General features: G+C 46.8%; 2 protein-coding genes across 6 annotated transcripts in view; one reads left to right on the top strand and one right to left on the bottom strand.

Moving 5' to 3' along the window:
* wake (ankyrin repeat and fibronectin type III domain containing protein wide awake) overlaps positions 1-6,062 on the top strand; it is a 423,547-nt gene extending 417,485 nt beyond the window's left edge. For all 5 annotated transcript variants that reach the window (XM_077633880.1, XM_077633879.1, XM_077633881.1 and 2 more), the window contains 4 exons: positions 33-424; positions 895-1,146; positions 1,524-1,779; positions 2,064-6,062. In XM_077633880.1, the coding sequence (XP_077490006.1) occupies positions 33-424; positions 895-1,146; positions 1,524-1,779; positions 2,064-2,945 (1,782 nt within the window). In that variant the 3' untranslated portion in view covers positions 2,946-6,062. The remainder of the gene's footprint in view (positions 1-32; positions 425-894; positions 1,147-1,523; positions 1,780-2,063) is intronic.
* On the bottom strand, positions 5,427-10,299 carry LOC144100952 (sorting nexin-24-like). Its single transcript, XM_077633884.1, has one exon. It carries the CDS (start codon positions 10,168-10,170, stop codon positions 9,664-9,666), a length of 507 nt encoding a protein of 168 aa, XP_077490010.1. The 5' UTR covers positions 10,171-10,299; the 3' UTR covers positions 5,427-9,663.
* Positions 10,300-24,182: the final 13,883 nt, after the last annotated feature.

The raw sequence follows: 24,182 nt of genomic DNA, 5'->3' as shown, positions 1-24,182 counted from the left end.
AGTTAAACAAAGCACTTGTCTTCCTTCTGCAGTCTGCGCTGGGCGTGCAAGACCTGGGCCAGGTGTACTACAAGCCGCTGCGCGACTACGAAGGCACGGCGGTGGTGTGCGTGGCCAAGTATGTGAGCGAGCCGAAGACAGTGAGTGCGCTGTCGGTGCGCTGGATCCCCTTGGCCAAGATCCAGCGCCGCATTCCCAGCGTCAGCGACGGCGGCGAGCTGCCTTCGGCCGCCGAGCTCCTTGTGTCCTCCATCCAGGAGATTATGACTTACAACCAGACCAGCAGCCGGCCGCTGCCCCGCGGACTCTACCTGGGCTACCTAAAGCTCAAGAGCTCCATGGACCTCATCAGCATCATGGTGCCCTACCGGAACCCCAACGTGCTGCCCCACTGCCGCATAAGGGACAACCCTCATGTCTCCCGGTAAGTGTACACCCTTCGACGTCTTTACTTTAAATGCTTAGCGTTTATATGGACAACGCCTCTTTCCTTACCTCTCCCTTGTGTCTCGCATCTGACGCGAAGGTCTCCATTGTCATGATTTACAGCAACGCGCAAGACGAGGCTGGTTGCAGCGGTAGTCCTGTGTACGGCTAAAGCACATTTCTTCATTCTGGCTCCTTTCCATTGTTTTCTGTTATAAGCCATGGAACTGTATGAGCTCACCCAACTTGTTCCTTCTAGGTCTGTAGTCTACCACTTGAAAGACGGATACCATATTTTGTGTACGCTGTAATCTCAACAGCCTGCCTCTTTAAACACGAGGCTGAAAACAGCGCACCGATAGCTGTTATGTTATAGTTAGGTAAACGTAGGTACGCGTGTCAGGACGGAACAAAAAACTCAAGATGTAGAACGTGGAGTCTGAAGATAGCTTCAACATACCTTTGCAGGGAAGAGTGGCAGTGGCTGAAAAGCCTCGGAGGCGACATCATCCAGTCGCCCCCAGCGCAGTCCAGCGACGAGCTGCGGCCCGAAGATGCCTCGTCAGCGCCAGACGCCGGAGACGTGGCCGCCGACCGCTGCAGGCCGCCGCAGCAGCAGCCCGACGAATCGCAGCTGCGCTTCCAGCGCGCAGTCTCGGCGGCCGCCCGCAGTCTCTTCGCTCAGCTCGAAGTGCCGCCAGAACTGTACGACGCGCACAGGTATACTGCATTTCTGTACCGCATTCGTCGCCTGCTGGCGCTCTATTTGTCGCTCTTTGATCCACGTTCAGTTCATATCGTGATAGAGGATTGCCCATTTGGAATCGCACTACGACTTGCATGCACTCAGCGAGACTTATAGTTATAGAACTTGTGAGCCTTCGGCGTTGCATTGTTTACGGCTTTAATTTGGAGAACGTTAACCTTCGCTGGAGACTGGTTATGTGAATGTTTTATTTCAGGAAGGATTATGGATGTTTTCCATTTAAGTGCTCTTGCTTTGTTCTTAGTGATGGTAAAAACCCGTGTTCCGCACTCTGAGGCGAAGGTCTTCAGCAATGTCCCCTAATGACTGGTGGATCATTTTGTGCGCGCAGGCTGTACGACGCCGAGGTGGTGGAGCTGGCCGAGGGCGTGAGCTTCCTGCTTGTGCTGCCGGCAGTGGAGAGCGTGTGCTCGGTGCCCGGCCAGCGGGACGAGCTCACGTCGCGCGCCGACTGCCTCGCCCTGCCGGTGCAGGTGTTCGAGGTGGTCCACTTGAGCACGTACCAGGCCCCCCTCATCGCCCGCTACGCGCGCGTCTCCGCCATGCTTGAGACGGACACGGTGCTCGCGCAGCACGCAAACCGTGAGGTGCGTCGTTCACCGTGCTGAAACCTGTGCAAGCCCTTCTCTGAGAGCAATATTTATGATTGTTCCTCTTTTCGACACCAATAGTTATCGCTGATTGAATAAACTCCTGCACTTTGATCACGACTAGTGTCCTCTGGTAGTTTTCAGTTTAAAGGATCATGATAAAAGTCGAAAGTGACCACTTCCGGGCCTACTGCAAGCATAGATATCTCGCGTATTCCCCCGAGCTGACGCTCACCCTTTTGTCACCTCTTGACTAACCTGCACGGTTTTCTTCCCTGCAGGCCTTTTCGGCGCCGGAAGTCGCGGCAGCTCGGAGCCGGCTCACGCAGCTGCAGGACTTCCAGACTCAGCTGGAGCAGACGTGGCGCGGCATGCGTTGGATCATGGACGCCCTGTCGTTCGCGCGCGACCGCTCGCTCAACGGAGGCCTCCCCATGAGCGCCGTGTGGACGACGCCTAGCTCGACGGCGCCCTCGCCCACCTCGTCAAGCCCCACGCGCAGGCGCCAGACGCAGCCGTCCATCGTGCCCCCGACAATGGCGCCCTCTTCGGCGCAGGCACGCCGGGTCTCGCGCGTCGACGACCTCATCGACGCCAAGCTGTTCCTGTCCGTCGGCGGCCCCAATGCATCTGGGACAGCTGGCGGCGCGCCCATGGAGATCAGACGCTGCGCGTCGGCGTCGCGGCTCGCCCTGGAGAGGCCGCAGGAGGACATGGACGACATCGATGAGACGTCGTCGACCGAAGGCCGCGACGGCGCCGGGAATGTGTCCTTCGACCTCAACGACGACGAAGACTACGACGAGGAGAGCGCGGAGGACACTGTGACGTCCACGGCAGCGCTGGCGCCCAGCGTACTCCGGGTGTACGCCGCGTACGAGTCGGGTCTTCCGCCCGGCACGAGCATCAAGCTGCACGTGACGCCCGAGACCACGGCGAGGGAAGTGGTGGAGCTCGTTGTCAGGCAGCTCAATACAGCCGTGGTCGCCAAGGGGAGGACGGGTCCCCTGTACGGCGACGAGCGGCTGCCGGACTTTTGCCTCGTCGCTGTGGTGGGCTCACGGGAGCGGTGTCTAAGCGCGGACTTCCAGCCCTTGAGGCTGCAGAACCCTTGGACCAAGGGCAGGCTGTTTGTGAGGTTACGGAACTCGGAGGAGATGTAGACACTTCTGCTTAGTGGACCCTGCTGGGTGGGGCGCTGAGAACTGCTCACTGTATGGCTGGTGGGCTGTGCATGACCAGGAAGCAAGGTTGTGGCTTCTTCAGAGATGTCTCCAAAGTGACGTGACTCTGTGGAAAAAACTGCTCTCTGAAGTACACTTGTGACAGTCACGAGGCTGAAGTGTAGTATTTTAAGTGCACAAAACTTAAAGTTCATGTCATTGACTCAAAAAGATGTTGGGTTAGCGCTCAGAAAAAGTGCTAGACTGGCAGGTAAATGATCTTGGACTATATTGTTTGACAGCATTCCTTTCTTTCTGTCAGACAAGGCATGGTGCAATTGAGAAGCCATGCATTTCAAGTGTGCACTCCCGTGGTGGGCTGTAGTGGACACTCAAAGCCACCATGCCACTTCATGGTTTCACAAAATAGCTGAAAGTCACGGAACAGCGGCGCATGTGTGGTCTCATATGGACTCTGAAGGTTTGACGGACACATCGGCAGATGTTTGGAAAGTGTAACTTGAGTTGAAATGCGTGACATGGTTGGTGTCACTCCTAATTTATTTCAAAGTATGTATGGATCCTCAGTGGTGCTGGGCGCCATCTTGTTTTCCTCTAATTTATTTTGATTGTTGTCTTTCTGTGTTTGTTGTAGACATTGTTGTTTACCTTTCTTGTGTGGGACTGGCTGCCACGAGGAAAGGCTACGGCAAGACAGCTTGTGTGTTAGAAGTCTGTTCTGTATTCTCTACTCCAAAAGATGCTGTGTCCTCAAGCAGCCATTCATATGCTAGGTTTGTTTGGATTATGTAGCAGGGATTAAATAAAGGAACATCACTAAATTAAAGGATTAAATCCTTGAACAAATGCAACTGCTTAGACATTGAAATGTTATTTTGCCACTACTGTGTAAAAACAGATATCTGCTAAAGACCTTCTTCAGACTGAAACTAGTTCTCGTCACAAAGAAGTCCTACCGAAATGTAAAAATGGTATAAGGACATGAATTCAAACCATACAGGTTGTTCTCGAGGTGCCTTAGCTAAATAAATTGTGCATGGCCTCAAAACTTTAATATGTTCATTTCTACCCGTAACAGCAATTATCACTCGTCAGACATTTTCAGTTGTGTCAATATTTGGTACATCAGCCCTCACACATTTATCAGGAATTTATGGAGAGTACTGCAAATCTGATTTAAGCAAATTAAAATACTCCTGCATGTTTAAACTTGACATATGCTATACAGAGCTACTTGGAGTGGTTTTTATTTCACTAGGAAACAATGCCACTGCACATATAAACCTGTTCAAGCTGCTATAAAGTACAAAAATTTCAGATAACAATGGCCATTTGCTTTGAACAATACGCCACTTTGAAGCTACAAACAATTTAAGCTACAAGGGTATGAAACAACCAAGTATGAAACAATTTAAACTGCGCCGAAATTAAGAACTTAATCTTAGTCACTTGTTAAAGTTTACCAAGTCCTTGCATTATGTGATATGGCCAAAACAGTGGTAGTGACTACTTTGCATGAAGTACTAGTTCGATTCATGCCAAATGCAAATGCCCCTAGCATAACGTAGATTTAAATTGAGAAGTTTTTCCTAGTGTCCGTGGAAGTTCCAATCAGACACAAATATACAATTCTGCTTTAAAATGCAGCTCTAAGATCACATGTAGGGAATGTGGTTTTTCCATGATGCTTCAAATTTAACACGAAAAACAAATATACTTAGAATTTTCCACAGCGTGCTGTGCACATAAAAGTGAAGTACTAAGATGAGAGATTAAACCTCATCAAGACCCTACAGTTTAAGCTGTAATGATGCAGTTCGAAGTGATGTATTTAGAAACTTGCTAGGAGTGTCACAGAATTTATGGAACTCTGGGGTGCAATTCTAGAAGAAAGGAATGAGTATTACAAATCTTTCAATGGCAGCAGTGCACACGTCTTCAAGTGACAATGCTCCTCTGAGCCAAACCTTGATATAGCTCGTCATTCCATCAACAGCTCGCGTACACTCGACGCATATGGGTGGGTGTTAAAGTGGCAGCCATAGTCAAAGTGTGTCTTGTGATATGTGCGTTTTCCTAGGCTGCAGTAACTAAATAAAAAAAAATTCTCATGTTGTTGTGGCCACTGTTGTACATTGCTCTCTTCGTAGAATCCTGAAGCAAATTAAAAGGTCTAAAGCGATGCACTCTCCCGTTTTTGGTGTTTAGATGAAAGGATGTGTTTGGTGTTTTCAGCTTTGTTTCTTCTCTCCCCTCACAGTACTAAGCTGTAAGAAGTGGCAAAATTGCTTCCCTGCGACATTAGGTGCATAGCCATTCCAGTGCACTTCGGAATGCAGCTAACAAGTGATGCATCTTGTCAAATGTGCACAAAAGTGCACATTTGACAAGATGCTTAAATAAATGTTCAGTCACGTTATTTGGTGTGCACTACATCAAGTGTATACACAGCAATTAATGTTGCAAAAGGAAGCACTGACCAGCTGGAAATTTTATTTCACTGAAGCCAACAGACAAAATGTTTACTGTAAATTTTCAAAATTTTATGATATCCTACTTCAATGAGGTGCTGCACCCATTGTATTCTGCATATAAAAGCAATGCTAATAAAAGTAGGAGACACGACACAGACGAGCAGCATCTCGCAGCACAGCGACCAGTGTCTCTCTCGTTGTCCCTGTCAAACTGCGCGCTGTTCTGTTTAAAATGGCTTACCAACTCGCCTAAGCATCCGTTTTAGCTAATAAAAGGTCATGCATCAGGCAGCTGCTATGAAAAGATGTTAACATCTGGTTTATTGCAGCAGGCAGGCCCTTAGCGAGTTGACACAGACACACTTAAAAAAGTCCAACGGCTAAATGGTACAGCAGTGACTAAATGAAGTTTGCAATGTTCAAATTCCAAAGTATAGGAATGCTATAGATTCTGTTACTGGCTGCAGCAAACAACCCTCTTGGCATATGTTAGTCCTTGTGCAATGTTCTATTCTTGTTGCATCTGTTTGTGTTGAAAAATATGTTGTTCCAATACTGTTGAAAGCACAACATGTATATAAATGTTCTGTTCTTTTGCATACATGTGACTGTTTCAGTGTGACTTTGATCATTCGTTCCACCACAGTTCATCCTTTCACGAATAAGCAGCCAGGTTCAAGGCAAGGATTCTACAGATGCTGCACAGCTTTATGTGTTTTACAGAAGGCATTTGGTTTTTGAAGAGATTCGGAAGAATGTAAATGAGCTCAGGTTTTGCTGAGTTAGTGGTATATAGTTTGCAATGATAATCAGGCAAATGTTGGCGACAAAAGTTTCAATACAAGCACCAAGAAATGTGCCACACCACATCCACCATTGGTAACATGCAGAAAATAATATACTGTGTTGCACTGCACTGTAGAAAGAGAGTGTCAATTTTCGCTGTATTTGCTACGCCGAGGAAAATCAAAACAACTTTGCCTTGAATTTACATGCACTTCATGGACACCATGATGAAATATGGGAACGTAAACACTCTACAATTTAAGAAACTGTCTGGTTTCTAAGATTTCGGTTAAGAAAGAAGTGAAATCATGAATGCATAAACCTTAGTTCTGAACATACGATGCATTCCTAACATTCATGGCTTAAAAAAAGGACCTTTGCATGAACTTTGGCTCTTGCAACTCAAGAAATACAGACAGAACAAAACAAATAAGAGCAAAAGAAAATTCTGGCACTGTCAACTGACCTTTTGATCTCATTTGGTATCCTCTACCAACTGATAATGTTCACACTTGTGTACCGGTCTTCTGCTTGCTTGGTGCTTTATAACATGATTCTGTAAAGTTCATTGCTGCTATAGCTAATTTCCTGTGGCAAGTAAAGTCTACGCTCAAACTGTAAAGCTCACTGAGTAATCATCTAGGACAAAGCTGTCCAAATCTCTTGTGTAAGGAAACTACCATCCCAACTGTTCAAACACATTGACGTTCAAGAAGTGAAACATGAGCTTTGCAGAGTGGTCCTGCAGCAATCCCTCTGGGTCAGTATATTTTCACACAGGTTGTACATCTTCCTAGAAAGGTGCTGTCAGGCCACAAAGCCAAACTTTTCATTCATGGCTGAAATACTGCCCTTGGTTTCCTTCATGACAATCTCTTAGCAAGTGCACTCAACTTTTCAACTAAAGAAAAGTAAAACTTAAAAACAATGCCAAAATGAAAATAACTCATTTTTGGTAAGGACGGTTCATAGTATTACAGACAGCATTAGGAATTACAGTGCTTTTGAAACGAAAAGGTAAGATTTTAGCTAAAAAAGAAGCATAACTTACATGATAATGCAGTAGAATAAAGGGCGTACGCACAAGTCACTAGCCGCACGAAAATGACTGACCAAAAACATTAAAATTTACACCCCGGGAACATCGCAAGAAATCCATGCAACTGCAGTTGAATCAGCAGCCAAGAAGCGGATGTATTCTGCTTTGAACGCCAGATTATGGCCGTCTGACCGGAAAAACGTGGTAGGCTTGAAAGCTATGCTCTTGTGAGGCACAGGAAAGGTTCAGTGAGGTCAATCTGCAGACTGGCTGCAAAAGACTAAGGCAAGTGTTCAGTGACGAGTTGCTGGCTGGATTGGGACTCCGCCTCATGTAATGCGATTCATGCATTAGAAAGAATGGTTACTATGGCGTATCCCATGCCCTAAAAGCCTGAAATGTTTCAGCCCAATACAGCTGTTGTGTGCAAAAACAAACAAAAAGACAGTCTGGTTCAGTACTGCACAAACTAGTAAGTGCAGCCTGGCAACATTTGTAAGGGTGCTCTAACCAGGAACACAAAAGAGAGAAGTATTCCTTGCGGACAAAGTCATTATTGACCAGCAATTTTTTAAGCATGCGTGGGCAGGAGTTTAAATTTGGTGGTTGCATTCGTTACAGTATATTTCCTCCACATGCTGTGCATAGTACTTATACGTAGAGAAGAAAAATGGCTCAGTTTGCTGTTTTAATTTTATTTATACTAACAGAGAGAAGCTACTGCTCCTCTTGAACTACCCTTTACTGCATTTTAGCAGAGAAAGGGGCTCGTAATGACATAGGTATGAAGGAAGTCAACAGTCGCCGAAACCAAGGAAAGCACAGGAAATTGTTTATAATGTGATAGCATTTAGGCCATCGCCTTGCAAAAACAAGTGCGTTCCTCAGCAATGGAATTCCCTGATTAATAATAATAATAATTGGTTTTGGAGGAAAAGGAAATGGTGTAGTAATCGTTGGACACCTGAACCATGCCGTAAGGTAAAGGATAAAGCAGGGAGTGAAAGAAGAAAGGTGCCGTAGTGGAGGGCTCCGGAAAAATTTCGACCACCTGGGGATCTTTAACATGCACTCTCATCCCACAGCACACGGGCGCCTTAGCGCTTCGCCCCCATCGAAACGCAGCCGCTGCGGTCGGGTTCGAACCCGGGAACTCCGGATCAGTAGCTGAGCACCCTAACTACTGAGCCACCGCGGCGGGTCCCTTATTTTCTCCAAGTTTTTAATTCGTGGTGTTGATCAATTGAACATTAGCTCTGTAATTATTTTATGGATGAACAATACCTGATTAGAAATAAGAAAACAATCACAATGGAGGTTGTGACTTCAGATCCCACTGGACCCACTGGCGGGCATGTGGTTTTTCTTCTACTTTCTAATCAATCATGTTTCAGCCATAAAATGACTACACTACTAATTTTCAATCGATCAACAGCAAACATAAAAAAAATCACTGCGTTTTCCTTGGTTTCAATCTCTGTTGGCTTGCTTCATATCTACTTCAGTGTATTTGGTTCCGATAGGACATTACAGCAGAAAAAAATTGGCCAGTTTACAAAATAATGCTTTATTATGTGACTTCAGAGAACTAAAGTAGCAGGAATGCTGAGTGGTTACAAATTGTCTTGTAAAATTCAAGAATATTTTTAAAACTCTAAACAAACAAGGGACCACCCCTGAACTACATGCCAATGTTGACCTCTATTTGAAAAACAGCATTGTGCATGAGTACTGCATGGCAGTTTGATTAGTTAGGACAGTTTCTAGCTACATTACAGTAGGTGAAAAAGTAAACATCGATTGTCAAGTTATTGTAGGCCCTGTTATTGCAAATACATAGTGTTAAGGTGCAGGTAAAGTTGTGACACACTTGGCAAATGCCTTGCATATTTTAATAGAGGCAAGTTACGTAGGACTTCACAGTATGTCCATAGATGCTTTGCACGACCGCAACACAGAATAGAAAAAAAAGCGTCAACAATGCAAAATTGTAGCACACCAAAATAATTCGCTATATATGAAATATTCCATAGACACGAATCCTGCAGCCTTAGTAAATGTTACTTTAAAGGTTGTCAGGAGAACGTAGTGAGGAAGAAACTAAATATCAACATAAACATTGCTACATCTGCTCAACAAACGAAATATACGCTTCTATATAACTTTACCTGAGCTGTGGCCAAAACTGTGACTCTGTGCGAGAAGCAGCAATTCAACAAGAAGTAATGCATCTCCCTAAGAAAAGCAGCAAAACTAAAACGCGCATCGCTGATGACGAAAAGGCTGACACCGCTGAGGGGGGACGCGATGCGGGAAGCTAATAAGAGGCTAGTACGACTAGCTGCACATCACACATATCGAAAATAACGAATCGAAATTAGTGTAGCAGGCGCTGCCGTTAGTCGTCATAGTCATAACCAGCAAAGAGCCCATTCATGACACCTTGCATGACAATGTCGGGAAGCGAGTCGCTGCTGGAAGTATCCAAATACGGGTCCTTTGGGAAACCCAGGATGGGCTGGTGCAGGGGCTTGAACTCCTGATCGTCGCTGTCGACAGAGTTGCTGACGGCGGGAGACAGCGGCGCAGGCACTTCGAGGAAAGATAGCAGCTGGGACGACAGGGCCGGAATCCGCACTAGGTCCTGGAGGTAGCGTTCGAGACCAGCACGCCGCTGTTCCAGCAGTTTGGGGTTCAGGCCGCGGAGACGCTTCGGCGGGAACCCCGAAGGCGCTTGGCTTCCCAACATGCGCTTGACCTTTTTGTGTAGAGAGTGGAAGGTGCTGTACCTGCGCTCCAGCCGGTGACAGACGCCCGAAACGGTCACTTCGACGCAGTACACGATATACCGCCGCCCGTTCGGAATCTCCACCTGACGGTACGCGGGCACAAATACGCGGATCATTGCGCTTCGTGATTCACACGCTCTGTCACCACCGTCACATCGCGCCGAAGGGCGTATAACAACTCGCGGGCGTATTTACGCCTCAGGCACGCAACTTCACGGAAAACGCCTGGGCTGCGCCATGTTCATTGCGAAGCCTCGCTTTATCTGCAACAGATGGCGGGATTGTCTCGCACAGAACAAAATGTTGGCGTAGTTTCGGTTCCAGTTTTGAAAACAGTTAGTTTGGATTGATTAATTTGAAAACGCTAAATGTGGTAAGCGCGCGGCAGTACGCGAGTTTGCACTGCCACTAAATTGATACCACCTAACCCTTCCCTGCACCGGTACCAGCAATGCGTCGTTATCGCGCGTATTATTTTTTGTTTGTCGGTTTTCTTTCTTGCTCGCACTGCCGTAAGGATACGTACTTTATTGTCCCTCTTTGCATTTTAATCACACGCACACACAGACATATATATCCTTGAAGACTTGGTGACAAGGATTTAAAAAATTCCTCTCTGCTAACTATTGACCTATTCGGGAGGAAACATCGCGGAGAGAGCAGCATATGTTCTACGTAACATAAACGTTCATTTAGATCGGTAGTAATTAATTACGAACTACTGTAATCTGCGAGTACAGTTAGGTAATCAGAGCAGCTGAACCACTCATCACCACTGCGAACGGAGATCAGTCAGTGGTCTAACAGGCTGCGCAACCTGCCGGACGGAGAAGCAACGAAAGGCGCGGTATAGTGAATAGGGAATGCGCGGTTATTTTGAAAATGCCCTTCTGTCTGCTCGTTGAAATTAGCTTGCCTTCAAGGCATCGAGGCACCCTAGTTGAAACTGAAGTCACAAGACAAGGACCATCCCTTCTCTTACTAAAACTCTGCGAAAATATGGCAGTTGCCGTCAAATAAACCGCGGAACTCGTTCGTACCCATAACCTGGCCTTGGGTTGATTCATTACCCGACATGTGGCGAAGCCTGTCAGATTTTCTTCTCTGCTTTCTAAAAACCCCACTGGTAACCGACAGTTACCCGCCACGGTGGCTCAGAGGTTAGGGCGCTCGGCTACTGATCCGAAGTACCCCGGTTCGAGCCCGACCTCGGCGGCCGCGTTTCGATGGGGGCGAAACGCTGAGGCGCCCGTGTGCTGTGCGATGTCAGTAGGTGGTCGAAATTATTCCGAAGCCCTCCACTACAGCACCATTCTTCTCCCACTCCCTCCTTTTTATCCCTTCTCTTACGGTGCGGTTCGCGTGTCAGCCGAGATGTGAGGAAGATACTGCGCCATTTCCTTTCCGAAAAACCAATTCCGATTTTTTTTTTTACCGACAGCAGTTTCCGTCGCGTGATCTGTGGATATAATAATTGTTATAGTGAAAATAATTACATTATATGAAAAAACGGCGTTCATAAATGGTTTCCCGTTCAAGAAATGCTTTTGTCCAGAATTGCTGGGTATGGCTAAGCTAGACAGCAACATTTATCATGGCTTATACGGTGACGGCGTAGCGAGTCGCCGCCACAGGGCGATATTTTCATAGCGTCGCAAAGAGATAACTGAAGCGAAGGAAAGACTAATAATAATAATGATTGATTTTAGGGAAAGGAAATGGCGCAGTATCTGTCTCATATATCGTTGGACACCAGAACCGCGCCGTAAGGGAAGGGATAAAGGAGGGAGTGAAAGAGGAAAGGAAGAAAGAGGTGCCGTAGTGGAGGTCTCCGGAATAATTTCGACCACCTGGGGATCTTTAACGTGCATTGAAATCGCACAGCACACGGGCGCCTTAGCGTTTTTCCTCCATAAAAAAACGCAGCAGCCGCGGTCGGGTTCGAACCCGGGAACTCCAGAAGACTCGTTTCGCTTTTAGTAAGCGTTACGTTCAACATGTGGTACTTATTTGCCACATTGGCGGCAAAGCATGCATCCTACTCGGCGCCTCCGCATAGTTTGACGGAAAGGAAGCGACCCAACACACAGGGCTGCCATTTCGTGCCTTTGTTCAGGTTGTGTGATTTGTTGACCTGGACTCAAGCCAGGAGTAGCCTGTCCAGTTTAAAGTTCATTTCATTATTATAGAACTTCCACAATTATTACGTAAAACTTACAAGGGGAAGCAATGTATTGTCCGGCAATACTGAAAGCTTGCGTACATAAAATAAAACACCCAAATGTTCACTACTTGCACAGATGTGAGCAAATATGTTAACCAACAGATTGCGATGTGTTACCCTGCCCTACGGAGGAGGTTACGTAAAAAAGAAAGCGGTAACGGAGCGATGAAATAAGAACAAAGGCTAGTGCAGCAGTTCGTCATCCCAAAGGGTATCAAAACACGGCGAGTCGGCGCTGTTTATCTTACTCCATGATCTAGGCTGTTGTCGATTAATTAACGTTACCACATATCGAACAAATATTGACTCGAGTGCACGTGCGGTTTCGCCTCTGAAATCCGTCAACGCGGCGTTGAAACGTCTTTCTCTAGGAGCCTTGGTGACGCTCACCTATCACGTGATCTCCACACTCTGCCTACCATTCTCCGACTCGCTTCAGAAGCCTACCACGAAAATCCAACGCGGTAGAGTGTAAGGCGACTATCGCTCCCCCGTCGTCTCTTTGTCTATTCTACGCTGCGCCTTGGAACTCGCGGGGTTATAGGCTTGGCGGATTATGAAGATGGGGTAAAGCTGCCCGTGCGGCCGCCCCAAGATAAACACGGTCGGCAGACCGCAACCGGACAAAGCCACTTTGGGGGAAGTTAATCGGAGACTGGGCGAAAGCAAGAGGGTTGGCGTATCAAAATATGAAGGCGTACGCGGCTCCGCTAAGCCTTTCCGGCTTCGCAAAGCCCCGGCCAGATGGCAGCGGAGGAGAAAGCTTTCGACTTGCAGATGCAGCCCACGCCTGGTGGTGGGCGGATGTGAAGGGAACCGCAGTCGACGCGCTTCAAGAGCGCTACCGCATTTGCACCTATAGCTGCACTTGTGCACCCGCTCGTCGGGGGTGAGGGGACTGGGTGCGAGGCCTTCATGTAGGTGATGAAAGTGTACTCTGCGAGCAGAACAGAGCGTTCCTTTCCTTCCTTTCTCACCTAGTTTCCTTCTTTCCTTAGTTCCTGTGTCTTTCTCTATCTTTCTTTGCTTCCTTCCTTCCTTCCTTCCTTCCTTCCTTCCTTCCTTCCTGTTTCTTTCTGTATGATTATGTGTTTCTTTCCTTCTTTATTTTCCTCCCTTTATTTCTTTACCTTCTTCTTGACTTCTTTCGTTTTTCTGCAGTTTTATTTCTTTCGTTTCTTTCAATTTTTATTTCCTCCTATTTTCTTCCTTCAATTGTTTTCCCATCTTCCTTCCTTCCTTCCTTCCTTCCTTCCTTCCTTCCTTCCTTCCTTCCTTCCTTCCTTCCTTCCTTCCTTCCTTCCTTCCTTCCTTCCTTCCTTCCTTCCTTCCTCTCTTTCTTTCATTCATATTCTCTCTTTTTTTCACCTTCCTCAATCATTTTCTATTGATTTCAGCCACTTTGCTTTCCGAAGACCATTTAGTGCAACCATTGACAACCACGCCACACACAATTCCGCGTCTGACTGCTCTTCCAGCAGTCATGCACTTGGACCAAAAATGGCGGTTGCGCACTTCGTAACTCCAGCGCGACACCTCCAGTGTATTCCGCTGGGCCACACAAGGAATGATAGAGCTGCTTGTGTACCACGTGATCGCGGGCGTCAAAGCAGGAGTTATGGAAGGTGGCGGCGGGAAGGCAGCTCAGTTCCCGATGCCTTGCCCCCTACCCCCTCCCCTTCATCTTTTCCTAGGAAGACAAACACAAAAGGTCCATAAGGAGAAACAGGGAAACTCCATTCGGGACGCAGACGTTTCTGGGGGAGGAAATGGCGCGGGATTTAGACGAGCAGTCCTCAGTGCACGCGACACGGGTGGCTCCAGTTATCCAGAGGGAAGAGAGGTTTGCTGGGTGCGGAGGGGATTGTGGGGTATGATATATACCCGCTGTCGGGACTCCCACAGCAACCTTACAGATCGTGTAGGGATTCCTTCAACTTTCTTTCGCCTTTGCGAAGCAACCTTTTCTCGGCTAATGCGGCAACGGCCTCATTGTCGTAGCAGACAGCACGAGTCTATAGTTCTTGCGCGCAACACGTCTGCGAAAGTGTATGTGTGCATGCGAGCGAAAATGCTTCGCGCGCGGGTTAGGGGGTGGAGAGGGTATGTAGATAACTGGGGAAGAATAACGATCTACAAGGAACGGCGTGGCCACAAACAGGTTGCGTGCGGGGGGGAATGCAAATGAGAACTAGGCCTCAGCTGGGGATCAGGACGGGCATCCGAATGGGAAAAGGCCGCGCTCAACAAGCTGCAGAAGATCCGGGAAAAAGGGAATGGCTGAGGCTGTGTAGTTAAGCGCGCCTCTAAGTTCCATACCTTGGGTGGAACACCGTCCAGATGTAAGGCCACTTTTTGTTCATTTATTTATTTCTGTGGCTACATACGGCGCTCTCTCAAAAGAAACAGGTGGACAACAATATATATATATATATATATATATATATATATATATATATATATATATATATATATATATATATATATATATATATATATGGAAGCAGTCAGGGTTGCTCAACGGGCCAGTGAAAACTTGCACAGTGAAAAGGTCACAACTGGTTCGATTATGTAGGTTTATACACCAACTGTTTCAGACAGTGGACCGTCCTTCGTCAGGGTTAAGTCGAAATAATCGAACCAGTTGTGACATTTTCACTGTATATATATATATATATATATATATATATATATATATATATATATATATATATATATATATATATATATATATATATATATATATATATATATATATATATATATATATATATTAATTCCTAATACATTGCCAAACTCAAGTACATAGGGTAAACTAGTGCAAACTGCTCGACGATGCATCGCCACACGTATAGTATGGAGAAGAGCACGTGACAGTAATGTCTGATTACGCAACAAGAAATTTAAGTTTACCCGCCGCGGTGGCTCAGTGGTTAGGGCGCTCGACTACTGATCCGGAGTTCCCGGGTTCGAACCCGACCGCGGCGGCTGCGTTTTTATGGAGGAAAAACGCTAAGGCGCCCGTGTGCTGTGCGATGTCGGTGCACGTTAAAGATCCCCAGGTGGTCGAAATTATTCCGGAGCCCTCCACTACGGCACCTCTCTCTTCCTTTCTTCTTTCACTCCCTCCTTTATCCCTTCCCTTAAGGTGCGGTTCAGGTGTCCAACGATATATGAGGCAGATACTGCGCCTTTTTCCTTCCCCAAAAACCAATTATTATTATTATTAATTTAACCTAGGCTGTGTACTCGTCACACCGTTCGTAAAAAAGAAAAAAATTTGGGTTTTGACGTAGTTAAACCGAGTAGACTGTGGGAAAGCATGAGTGTAGCATGACTGGCTTGTGGTTTTGCTTTGTTGGGTCGTCGGCACGTCTGGCGACTATATTAAAGTCCGGTTAACCTCTGATCGAGGTAAAGCTGATCGTATCTGTTCGCGGCGCAGATGGAAGTTAATTGATTAATACGACGATGTGCAATGCACAGCTAGAGAGTGTGCTGCAGTTCAACACATTGGCATGAAAGGCTGTGGCGATAGGATAGTGCTATCGTGCAGTGGCCAGCGAAGCTGATCTGTTCGCGCCGCCGCGATTTAAAATCCCAGTCGCGGCCATATTTGTTTACTTATTTATTCAAAGTTGAGGCGAATGCCAAAGCTTCAGCGACGGCCCGACTTTTGCAGCTTTGGTAGTGAAGTAGAGCATTCGCACTAAAAGTAAGAAAAAACTTGCTTCCCGTTTTAGTTTGTCCTATCGGAGCCATCATTTTCGACGCTATTCGGGAGGTACTTAAAGTGGTGCACGGTTATACAGACAAAGCTACAGATATAGACGGCCAGGTATTACAAATGAAAGAAGAGGTAGCACATCGTTCCGCTTTTTGTTGGCAGGCTGAACGGATGCTACTCTGAATCCCTAAAAAGAAAAGCAGTGACGTAACGAACCGTATAGGATGAGGGAATGTTGGGAAATATGGGCTGAGAAATCGGGAAGGAGAAAGACACTTTTGCTGTTGCTACAGGGGAATGGCGTAAGAGAGGGTTGCGCGCTGGGAAAGAGGAGGGTTAAAAGTTTTGCGCAGTGGGGGATTTTGAGCCCATAATCTCGGCCACGCATTCGTCGCGAGCCGAACGACTTGGCCCTCCCGGCGGCTTTGGACAACGCGAGCTGCGGCGAGGGGTCGGGCGCTCTACTCGCATACACGGGATGGGGATGCGTGGTGGTGAGGAAAATGGCGGGCTTATGTAGCCGCCCTCCCGCCCCCCTTTTCCCTAATTCTCCTCTCACTTTTTGCCGATGTGGACTGGGCCGTGAAATCCTAACTGTGCAAGTGGGGGTCGGAGGGAAAGATAGGAGCGGGTGGTGGCGCGAACCACCAAAAGAGCCCCCCACCCTCCCGCAGGGCGTTTCGGGCCACCGCAGGCCTCCCCATTTGACTCCCTTTTTTTCCCGTCTTGTTTACTTCCTCCAAAAGCCCCGTGCGTGGTCTCGGATTTGCGACACAAATCAAGTGTTGGAATTAAAGGCTTAGTAAGCGACGGGGAGGCCCGATCTTGCGGAGCGATTCTTGCTTCCCCAGCTGCAGCGGTGGTAGAAGCCTTTTGTTTTCTTTGAGGCCGATTTTGTTGCGCGGCCTCGGCCGTGGTTCGCGCCCCACTGCGCAATTCAAGATCAAAAGCCTCTGAGTTGGCACCCCGGTTGTCCGCCATCTGGCCTTATCCCTGCGCGGGCTTCGAGCGTGCCATAAATGTGAAAAGCTCTCTTTGGTTTCCTTCCTTTAAATAATCTTTATTCCTCGCCGAAAGCTTTCACTAACGGTGCAGCACTTCGGATTTCTCTCTCCTTAACACCCGAGCACAAGTTCGGTTTGTCAGCGACAGTCAAAACATTTTTCCTAAAGCTCAGTGCACAGAGAAAAAAAAATCTCCCATTACACTCAGAAGTTCTTCCTCTGCGACCTAACTGCCCGCCGGGGTAGCTCACTGGTTTTGGCGTTCAGCTCAGCTCCAAGGTTGCGGGTTCGATCCCGGATCCCGTTCTTTCCTCTGCAGCAGTTTGAGAAATCCACCAGTTTGGAAAGAGGGCGCAATATTTTGGTTCTTAATATTCCCTGTGAACTCGTGATAGTTCCGTTTTCGCTTAATTTAACATTTAAAACTTTCTTTAAAAATTGACATTGGCTTACCTCGGCTATACAAGGATATACGTAGCGAAAGCTAAGGCATAGCTTGGTTAGCCTTGGTTAATCTTGATTGCAAGTCCAGGTTAGTCTGGTTGTACGGCTAGTTGTTGTCACGTGGTTGGTCACGCGGTTGGTCACGTGACCAATCCCCCCCCCCCTTCTCACAAGTAAGAAAACAGCATTCAATCTAGACAGCAGCACTAGAACCGAAATCTGAGCGCGAAGCGCTGGCTTCTTTGTGAGATATGCCTGCCTTAGTGCAAAGGGGAGGGGGGGGGGGGGGAGCCTGAGGAGGGAGAGTTTCTTTTGGAAGAAAATTCGGCGCGGAAGAACAAAAGGCACTGGAAGGGAGACAAAAAAGCGCAGTCTCGCCACTAAATTTTATTGCAAAGTAACGCAATATATACACACAGATAAACGGCGTAGGTGCGAAAGATATGCAGTGCATAGATAGCATAGAGGGCGCTATCAAACCCAAGGTGCCAAACAAAAAAAAAAAACGAAGTACACTTGCGCCAGAGATCAACAGATGACACATCATGATGCGTCTGAAAAATCCTAGCTCTTTTTCATATAATGTGATGGAAGAAGGGCTAATACAGACACCTTTTTTCTTCCGGATAAAATACGCCTCCATAATCTCTCGAGTGCGCTGATCACGATGCCGGCACAAAACATTGGTATCTTTGAAAAAACGTTTTGTACGTTTTTTATTCTTCTTGGTGCACTCTGCACAGTGTTCAGCGATGCTTGAACGGGCTGTGTCTAAAGAAGGGATAGCGATAGTTTTTCGAGAGTCAGAAACCCCGTAAACATTTGGCACCGGCTGGCCGCCGCAAACAAAGCGTAAACAGACACACACTTCCACAGCTAGTACATAGAAGCGCACAACTGCTGTGGACAATAATTTACGGCACACACAAATACACCCGTGAAACAAAGGCGTTCAAAGCGCCTTCCTTGCCTGCTGTCTCTTTCCACTCCACTTTTACGCCCTCGTATTTCCAGTCTGCGGTCATGGGTGCTTTTCAAACTTCCGTGCAGCGTAGAAAACCTAGCTCACAGGAGGCACAGGAGTACATTCACCATGTGCATCGGTGTTTCTGTCGTTTCAATCAGTCACCTAAAGCAACTAGATGCACCACATAACAAATTTTATACCGCAGCTTTTTTTCATCGACGGTCTTGAAATGCTCATTGGACAGGGCAGGTCTTCGTATAGCGTCTTGAAGCGCCTCTTACCTGCTCCTTCTGGCTCTTAACTTTTTTGTTTAGAATTGCAATTTTCCTGCAAGGAAAATGATTTCTCAGTTCGTTTCTCAACGTTTCAAAGCTAGCCTGCAAAAGTAATACGCTTCAATGTTTTGAAGCGTGTCGAATGGTCGATACTTGTGGCCGCGTGGGCCGTGTTCAGCCCTTTTAACACATCAAACGTGACTATCCGTTCAAAACCTATTCCATTCATGTCGGCAGCATGCAGAAACAGTCTGTTTTTATATATCCATAAAGGCCACATATACTCGATTTTGGTTTTAACTATGTCATACCTGTTTGTTCCTGTGTAGATCCGTTTAGCGACCAAAGTACCGGGCCTACATAGGATCTGTCTGTTGCTATAATATAATCAACTCGACGACACATATAACGGAGTTAGTATACTGAACATGTGTATTATCTGTTTGTTCTTTTACACATCCGTTTGACGACCCACGTGCCAGAACCTACATTGAACCTATATATGACCTCTTGTTCCCATATAAATCGATCTCACGGCTTTCCATCGTGCTGTGCTGCACCGAACTTCACGCATCCCAAAGACGAACCCGCATAAAGTTTTTCTTTGCATTTTATTTCTTTCCCTTCGAAACAGCCAAGGGCCAGGGCTGGAAGAGGCCCTCAAGTCCTCTAATTTGAAGAGCTCAGGATTTCAGGGAAAACGTATGTCCCTAATAAAGGGCCCTGGAGCGCTGCCTTCCCGGCGGGTGCCCCTCGTTATTTTGCACTTTTCGCGTCATTTGTATGCCTTTTTTTCCTGCTTGTGTGCTGCTTTGGCTAAGTGCCCAGCTTAAAACATGGCGGCCTCTTCTCCGCGTGAATGGGCAGGTGGCCTTTATTTAGCTTTTCTTTCTTTTATAGGACATTCTCCCATTGATTTACGTTACTTATTGCTTGCAGAAATGGGGCGCGCTGAGGCATGCTTAGATTCGCTTCTCTTTATTTGGAAAGCAACGGTTTTTCGAAGAAGGACGTGTGTCTGAGAGGAGTACTTGCAACATAAAACGACAAATGCACTGTACTGCTGCCTCCAGGCCAATACACACCCATTGATCTTCCTAATGTACGGTGCACCTTCACTACATGACACGGCCCACATGTGCAGGTTCCTCATGTATGCGGTAAAATGTGCGGGACCACCTTGACATGAAAGGAAGATGCTGTCGGAGCTACGTATTCTTAACCCTTGCGAAACTTCTTCAGACAGTCTATAGACTGTCTACAGACTCATGTAGATAAAGTATATAGACTCTCTATAGACTAATTCTAGAGAACAGTCTATAGGCAATACAGTCCTATAGACAGTCTATAGACATAGACAGTCTACAGGCAATCTATAGATTTATGACCGTACAGTTTTAGTAGACTTTTATATATAGAGAATCTATAGGCTATAAAGAGACAAAGGGAAATATCTATAGGAAGCCAATACAGTCTATAATAAGTCTATATACTGTCTATAGACCATTTTTATAAGGGTTACGTTCTACGGTTGCCCAATCGTGTCTAAAACGATTCCTGATTTACTTTTCTTCCCGACCAAATTAAAATGTTGTAGTTGTAATGTCAATATGTTTATCCGATTTTTATTGCCTGTTCACAGCATAGCGACAGTTTCGGTTGGAGCGGTCTTCTTGCCTTAGGTAGCACGGGAACAATGCTACTCCTATATAGATCGCGCAGGACTGCCTCTTCGGACTTTCGTCCAAGTTGCATGTCGCACTTTCAGTTTAAAAAGGTGTACAAAGTCCGCAGTTATAGTTGGGTGGGGCCATGGTGAATTTCCTAAATTTTAGACTACACATAACATAGTATGCGCATAACAGACTACACATAACTGACGTTAAGTGACCGGAAGCGCGCGGAATGTGTGTAGAAACAAACACGGGTTAATGACATCCTAGTCGAAATCAAGAGGAAGAAATGGGCTTGGGAAGAATATGTAATGCGAAAGGGAGATAACCGCTGGTCCTTAAGGGTAACGGAATGGATTCCAAGAAAAGGCAAGTGTAGCAGGGGGCGGCAGAAGGTTAGGTGGGCGGATGAGATTAGGAAGGTTGCAGGCATAGGGAGGGCTCAGTTGGCAAAGGACAGGGTTAATTGGAGAGACATGGGAGAGGCCTTTGCCCTGCCGTGGGCGTAGTCAGGTTGACGATGATCATCAGATGATAAACATCTTAGAAAGTAGAGACAGCCACCGCCTTAGGTTCAGTCCATATACGACATGCGGAGATCGTGGGTTTGGTTCCGCCGGCGGCATGTTTTTTCTAATTATTTCCTGCCTCAAAACAACGCTAGGTCATTGTGTAATGGACGTGAAAAAGGTGGAACACGAGGAAATAATAGGCCCATAATAAGTTCTATCTCGCAACCGGAATTCATTCCACGAAAAGCGCACATACCAAATACGCAAACTCACCCTTGGCAGAAAGCAAAAAAAAAGCATAAAACATAGCAGGAGTCACCAAGAAAGGCAATCTTTTTATCAGGAAAGGCGCTGTAGGGGGATTACTTATTTACATTTGCACTTTTTTTATGTGGTAGGCTTCACTAATCTTCTCTGTTGTCTGATAAGGATGCTTGCAAAGAAAATGAGTGTTATCAAACTATATCAAACTATACGGGCGAAGGGACATGTTTTGCGTATATGATCAGAATATATAATGCGTTCTTTCTGGAATAAACTCGAGAGGTGAAACAGCGCGTATCCTCTGTCTGTTTCTTAGTGTTTTGTCTTTTGGGCTGCCGTTTCACGATGTATACAAACTCGAGCGGCTTTTCACCTTATCGCTATCGGTCCCACCCCATCTCTTCCGACAACACAAAAATTTTAAAATTTAAGAAATTGAAAAAAGTTAAGAGAGTAATAGCGCCCAATGTTTTCCTTGTTTTCAAGGGATCGTTTGCTTTGTGTATTCCTAACTTTGTGCCAGCCCCAAAGTATAGACGCCACATCCGCATACTGCGACACAGCGGGTATAATTTAGACGCTTAGATGCCAGGCTCTAATACGGCTCTATTAACTGCTAAGAACAATTATCCCAATATAACTAAACTTTACTGACAACACTTGCTGGCACCGGCTCAACCTTAATTAACTATTTGTAAAATTCGAAATGGAAAGGCATTTACTCCATTTCCGGATTCCTGATAGGCCAAGGAGTGAAGCTGAATAAATTTTCGTTACACTTTTTTTTCCAATAGAGTACATGAAATTTTCGTGCCTGCACAGATATGTGCTTCAAACGATTTCGAGAGGAATCCGCTTCCTAAGCATATCATGCCATTCGATAAGTGCTTAAGCACGTTCCTATGGTCGAGCGGCACGCCGCCTTCCATTATTTCTTTCTGCGAAGCTGGTGCCCTCAAAAATATTCGTCGTAATAAAAGTAAAAGAAAAATAATCAGGAAGAAGCCGGGCCGCTCAAGGATACGTGCAGTGCCAATATCGAAGATTTTCACAGGCGTCATTCAACCGCAGGATACCGCGGAGTTTGAGGAGTAACGACCGCAATTACACCCTGTAGAGACAGGCGCAGTTGGCAGTGCGGGAAAAAAAAGAAAATAAATAAATGAATCAATGGTTCGTCAAAAACGCTGGATTCCAAGCGAATCGTTGCCGAGTGGTGAAATCACATCTCAGCTAAAGAATCTTTTTTTGAGTGGGATTCCTGAAGAGGGAATGATTAGAGAGAAACGCTTCAGTCGCCAGGAAGGTTTGAAAAGAGCAAGCATTTGGCATAGATTAAAATATGGAACTAAGCGCTGGTGCAGAGGCGGGGGACCACTCGGCGGAGATTTATTCAAATATCAAAGTTCGCCCAACTGAGACGCCAAGACGTTATTTTTTGGTTCCATTTGTGGGGGTTCTTACTAAGCTGTTTGAGGTCTAGGCCGTGAATTCCGAGCTCCCGGTATCGCACACCACGCGCGGCCGTTCTCAGGGCGGCGCTGCGGAAAGTAGTAGTAAGTGGTTTTATTAAATAATAATAAAAAAGAAGGAAAATATTTTTGCTAGCCCCGACATCTGCCATCGATACTGAAGCACCTGAGCTGGGGCAGCGGAAATAAAGGGTAGCAGGCAGAATGGAGAAATGAAATGAAAGAGGTGAGGGGACAGGAAGAGAGGATAGGGGAGAGGTAATATACACAAACTATTTACACAATAAGAAATGCGTGCAGGTTGCGCGCGTGATTCGTTCATGATGGGGCAATAAAAACACACGTGCACAGCACTGTGTTGACTACAACTGGAGTGGGGCGTCCAGTTGTGAATCGTTCAAGGTAGAACTCGCGGAGCATTCGGTCACTGCGTGTAACTACCTGACGGAGAACAGACGGGACGTCAAGCCCGTATGTTCGAGGAATGCACAGAGGCTCACCAAGGTTCGCTCACGAGTGCGCGCACTGCCCTGCGGCCACAGTTGCGCCTTGAGGGAGTCTGGTAGTGTGCCCAGCGCCCTGTAGGCCGCGAGCATATCGCTACGAGCATCGGCGAACGCGGCACAGTGAAGGAGCAGGTGTTCCAGTGTTCCCACTGCACCCCGTCCGTCACACACATCACTCGTCGCGATTCCGTGACGATCGCGTCGTTCCCCGGGCCACACGCAGCCAATGCGCGCCCGGAGGATCATGCGACAATGCGAAATAAGAACACAACACAGAACAGGACTCTTTGTCCCCCTCCCAAACGTTTATTGGGGCTCTCTAAAAACCTCTGGCTGCTGGATGCTTGATATGCGGCCAGGGAAAGGTACGGCATACCGAAATTCACACGCTCCTCCTCCCTAAGACCGAATGTCCCCTGAGTTCAGCGGACGGTAGACTGCAATGATCTCATTATAGTCTTTAGCTTCATTCCTTTCCGTTTATAAATCCTCCAGCAGATCGAAGACCATCGCCATGTCCCCGATCTCGTCGTCCCCTGGGGGTGGGACTACTGGGGAGGGCGGCGCGGCAGGAGGCTCATTCCCTTGCCCGGGTTGTGCGACCAGGGCTCGGGGCTCCGGGGCGAACCCCACCAGTTGAGTTTCCCCTTCCGGTGGCGATGAGAGGAAACTACTTGATGATGAAATCGGGGTTTCTTGATGACCCGGTGGTTCTACTCGCAAACATTCACATTACTCAAGGAAAGGAGAAGGCTAACTATTTATTTACAACATAGGTAAAAAAACGAGAAGAAACAAAGCAAGGAGAAAACTATTTACATGACTAAATCGTAGATCAGACGAATTCAGCCTCCGCTCAACCCAGAGCGCTTGGTTTTAAACCCTCTGTCTCCGCCCTTAGCGGGGACAGCAACCAATAAGATAACAAACGACCCATCTCGCCAATCAGTGGTCAGGGAAAGGAAAATAAGGATTTCCGCCAACTAATCACGGATTGGGGAAAGAGTGCTGATTAAACATTCGGGAAAGGAGAGGTTGCAATCAAATAGCAAGCAGCACA

This window comes from Amblyomma americanum, chromosome 8 (assembly GCF_052857255.1).
Source record: "Amblyomma americanum isolate KBUSLIRL-KWMA chromosome 8, ASM5285725v1, whole genome shotgun sequence".
NCBI classification, from domain to species: domain Eukaryota; kingdom Metazoa; phylum Arthropoda; class Arachnida; order Ixodida; family Ixodidae; genus Amblyomma; species Amblyomma americanum.
This window is presented reverse-complemented; position numbering and strand designations above follow the sequence as displayed.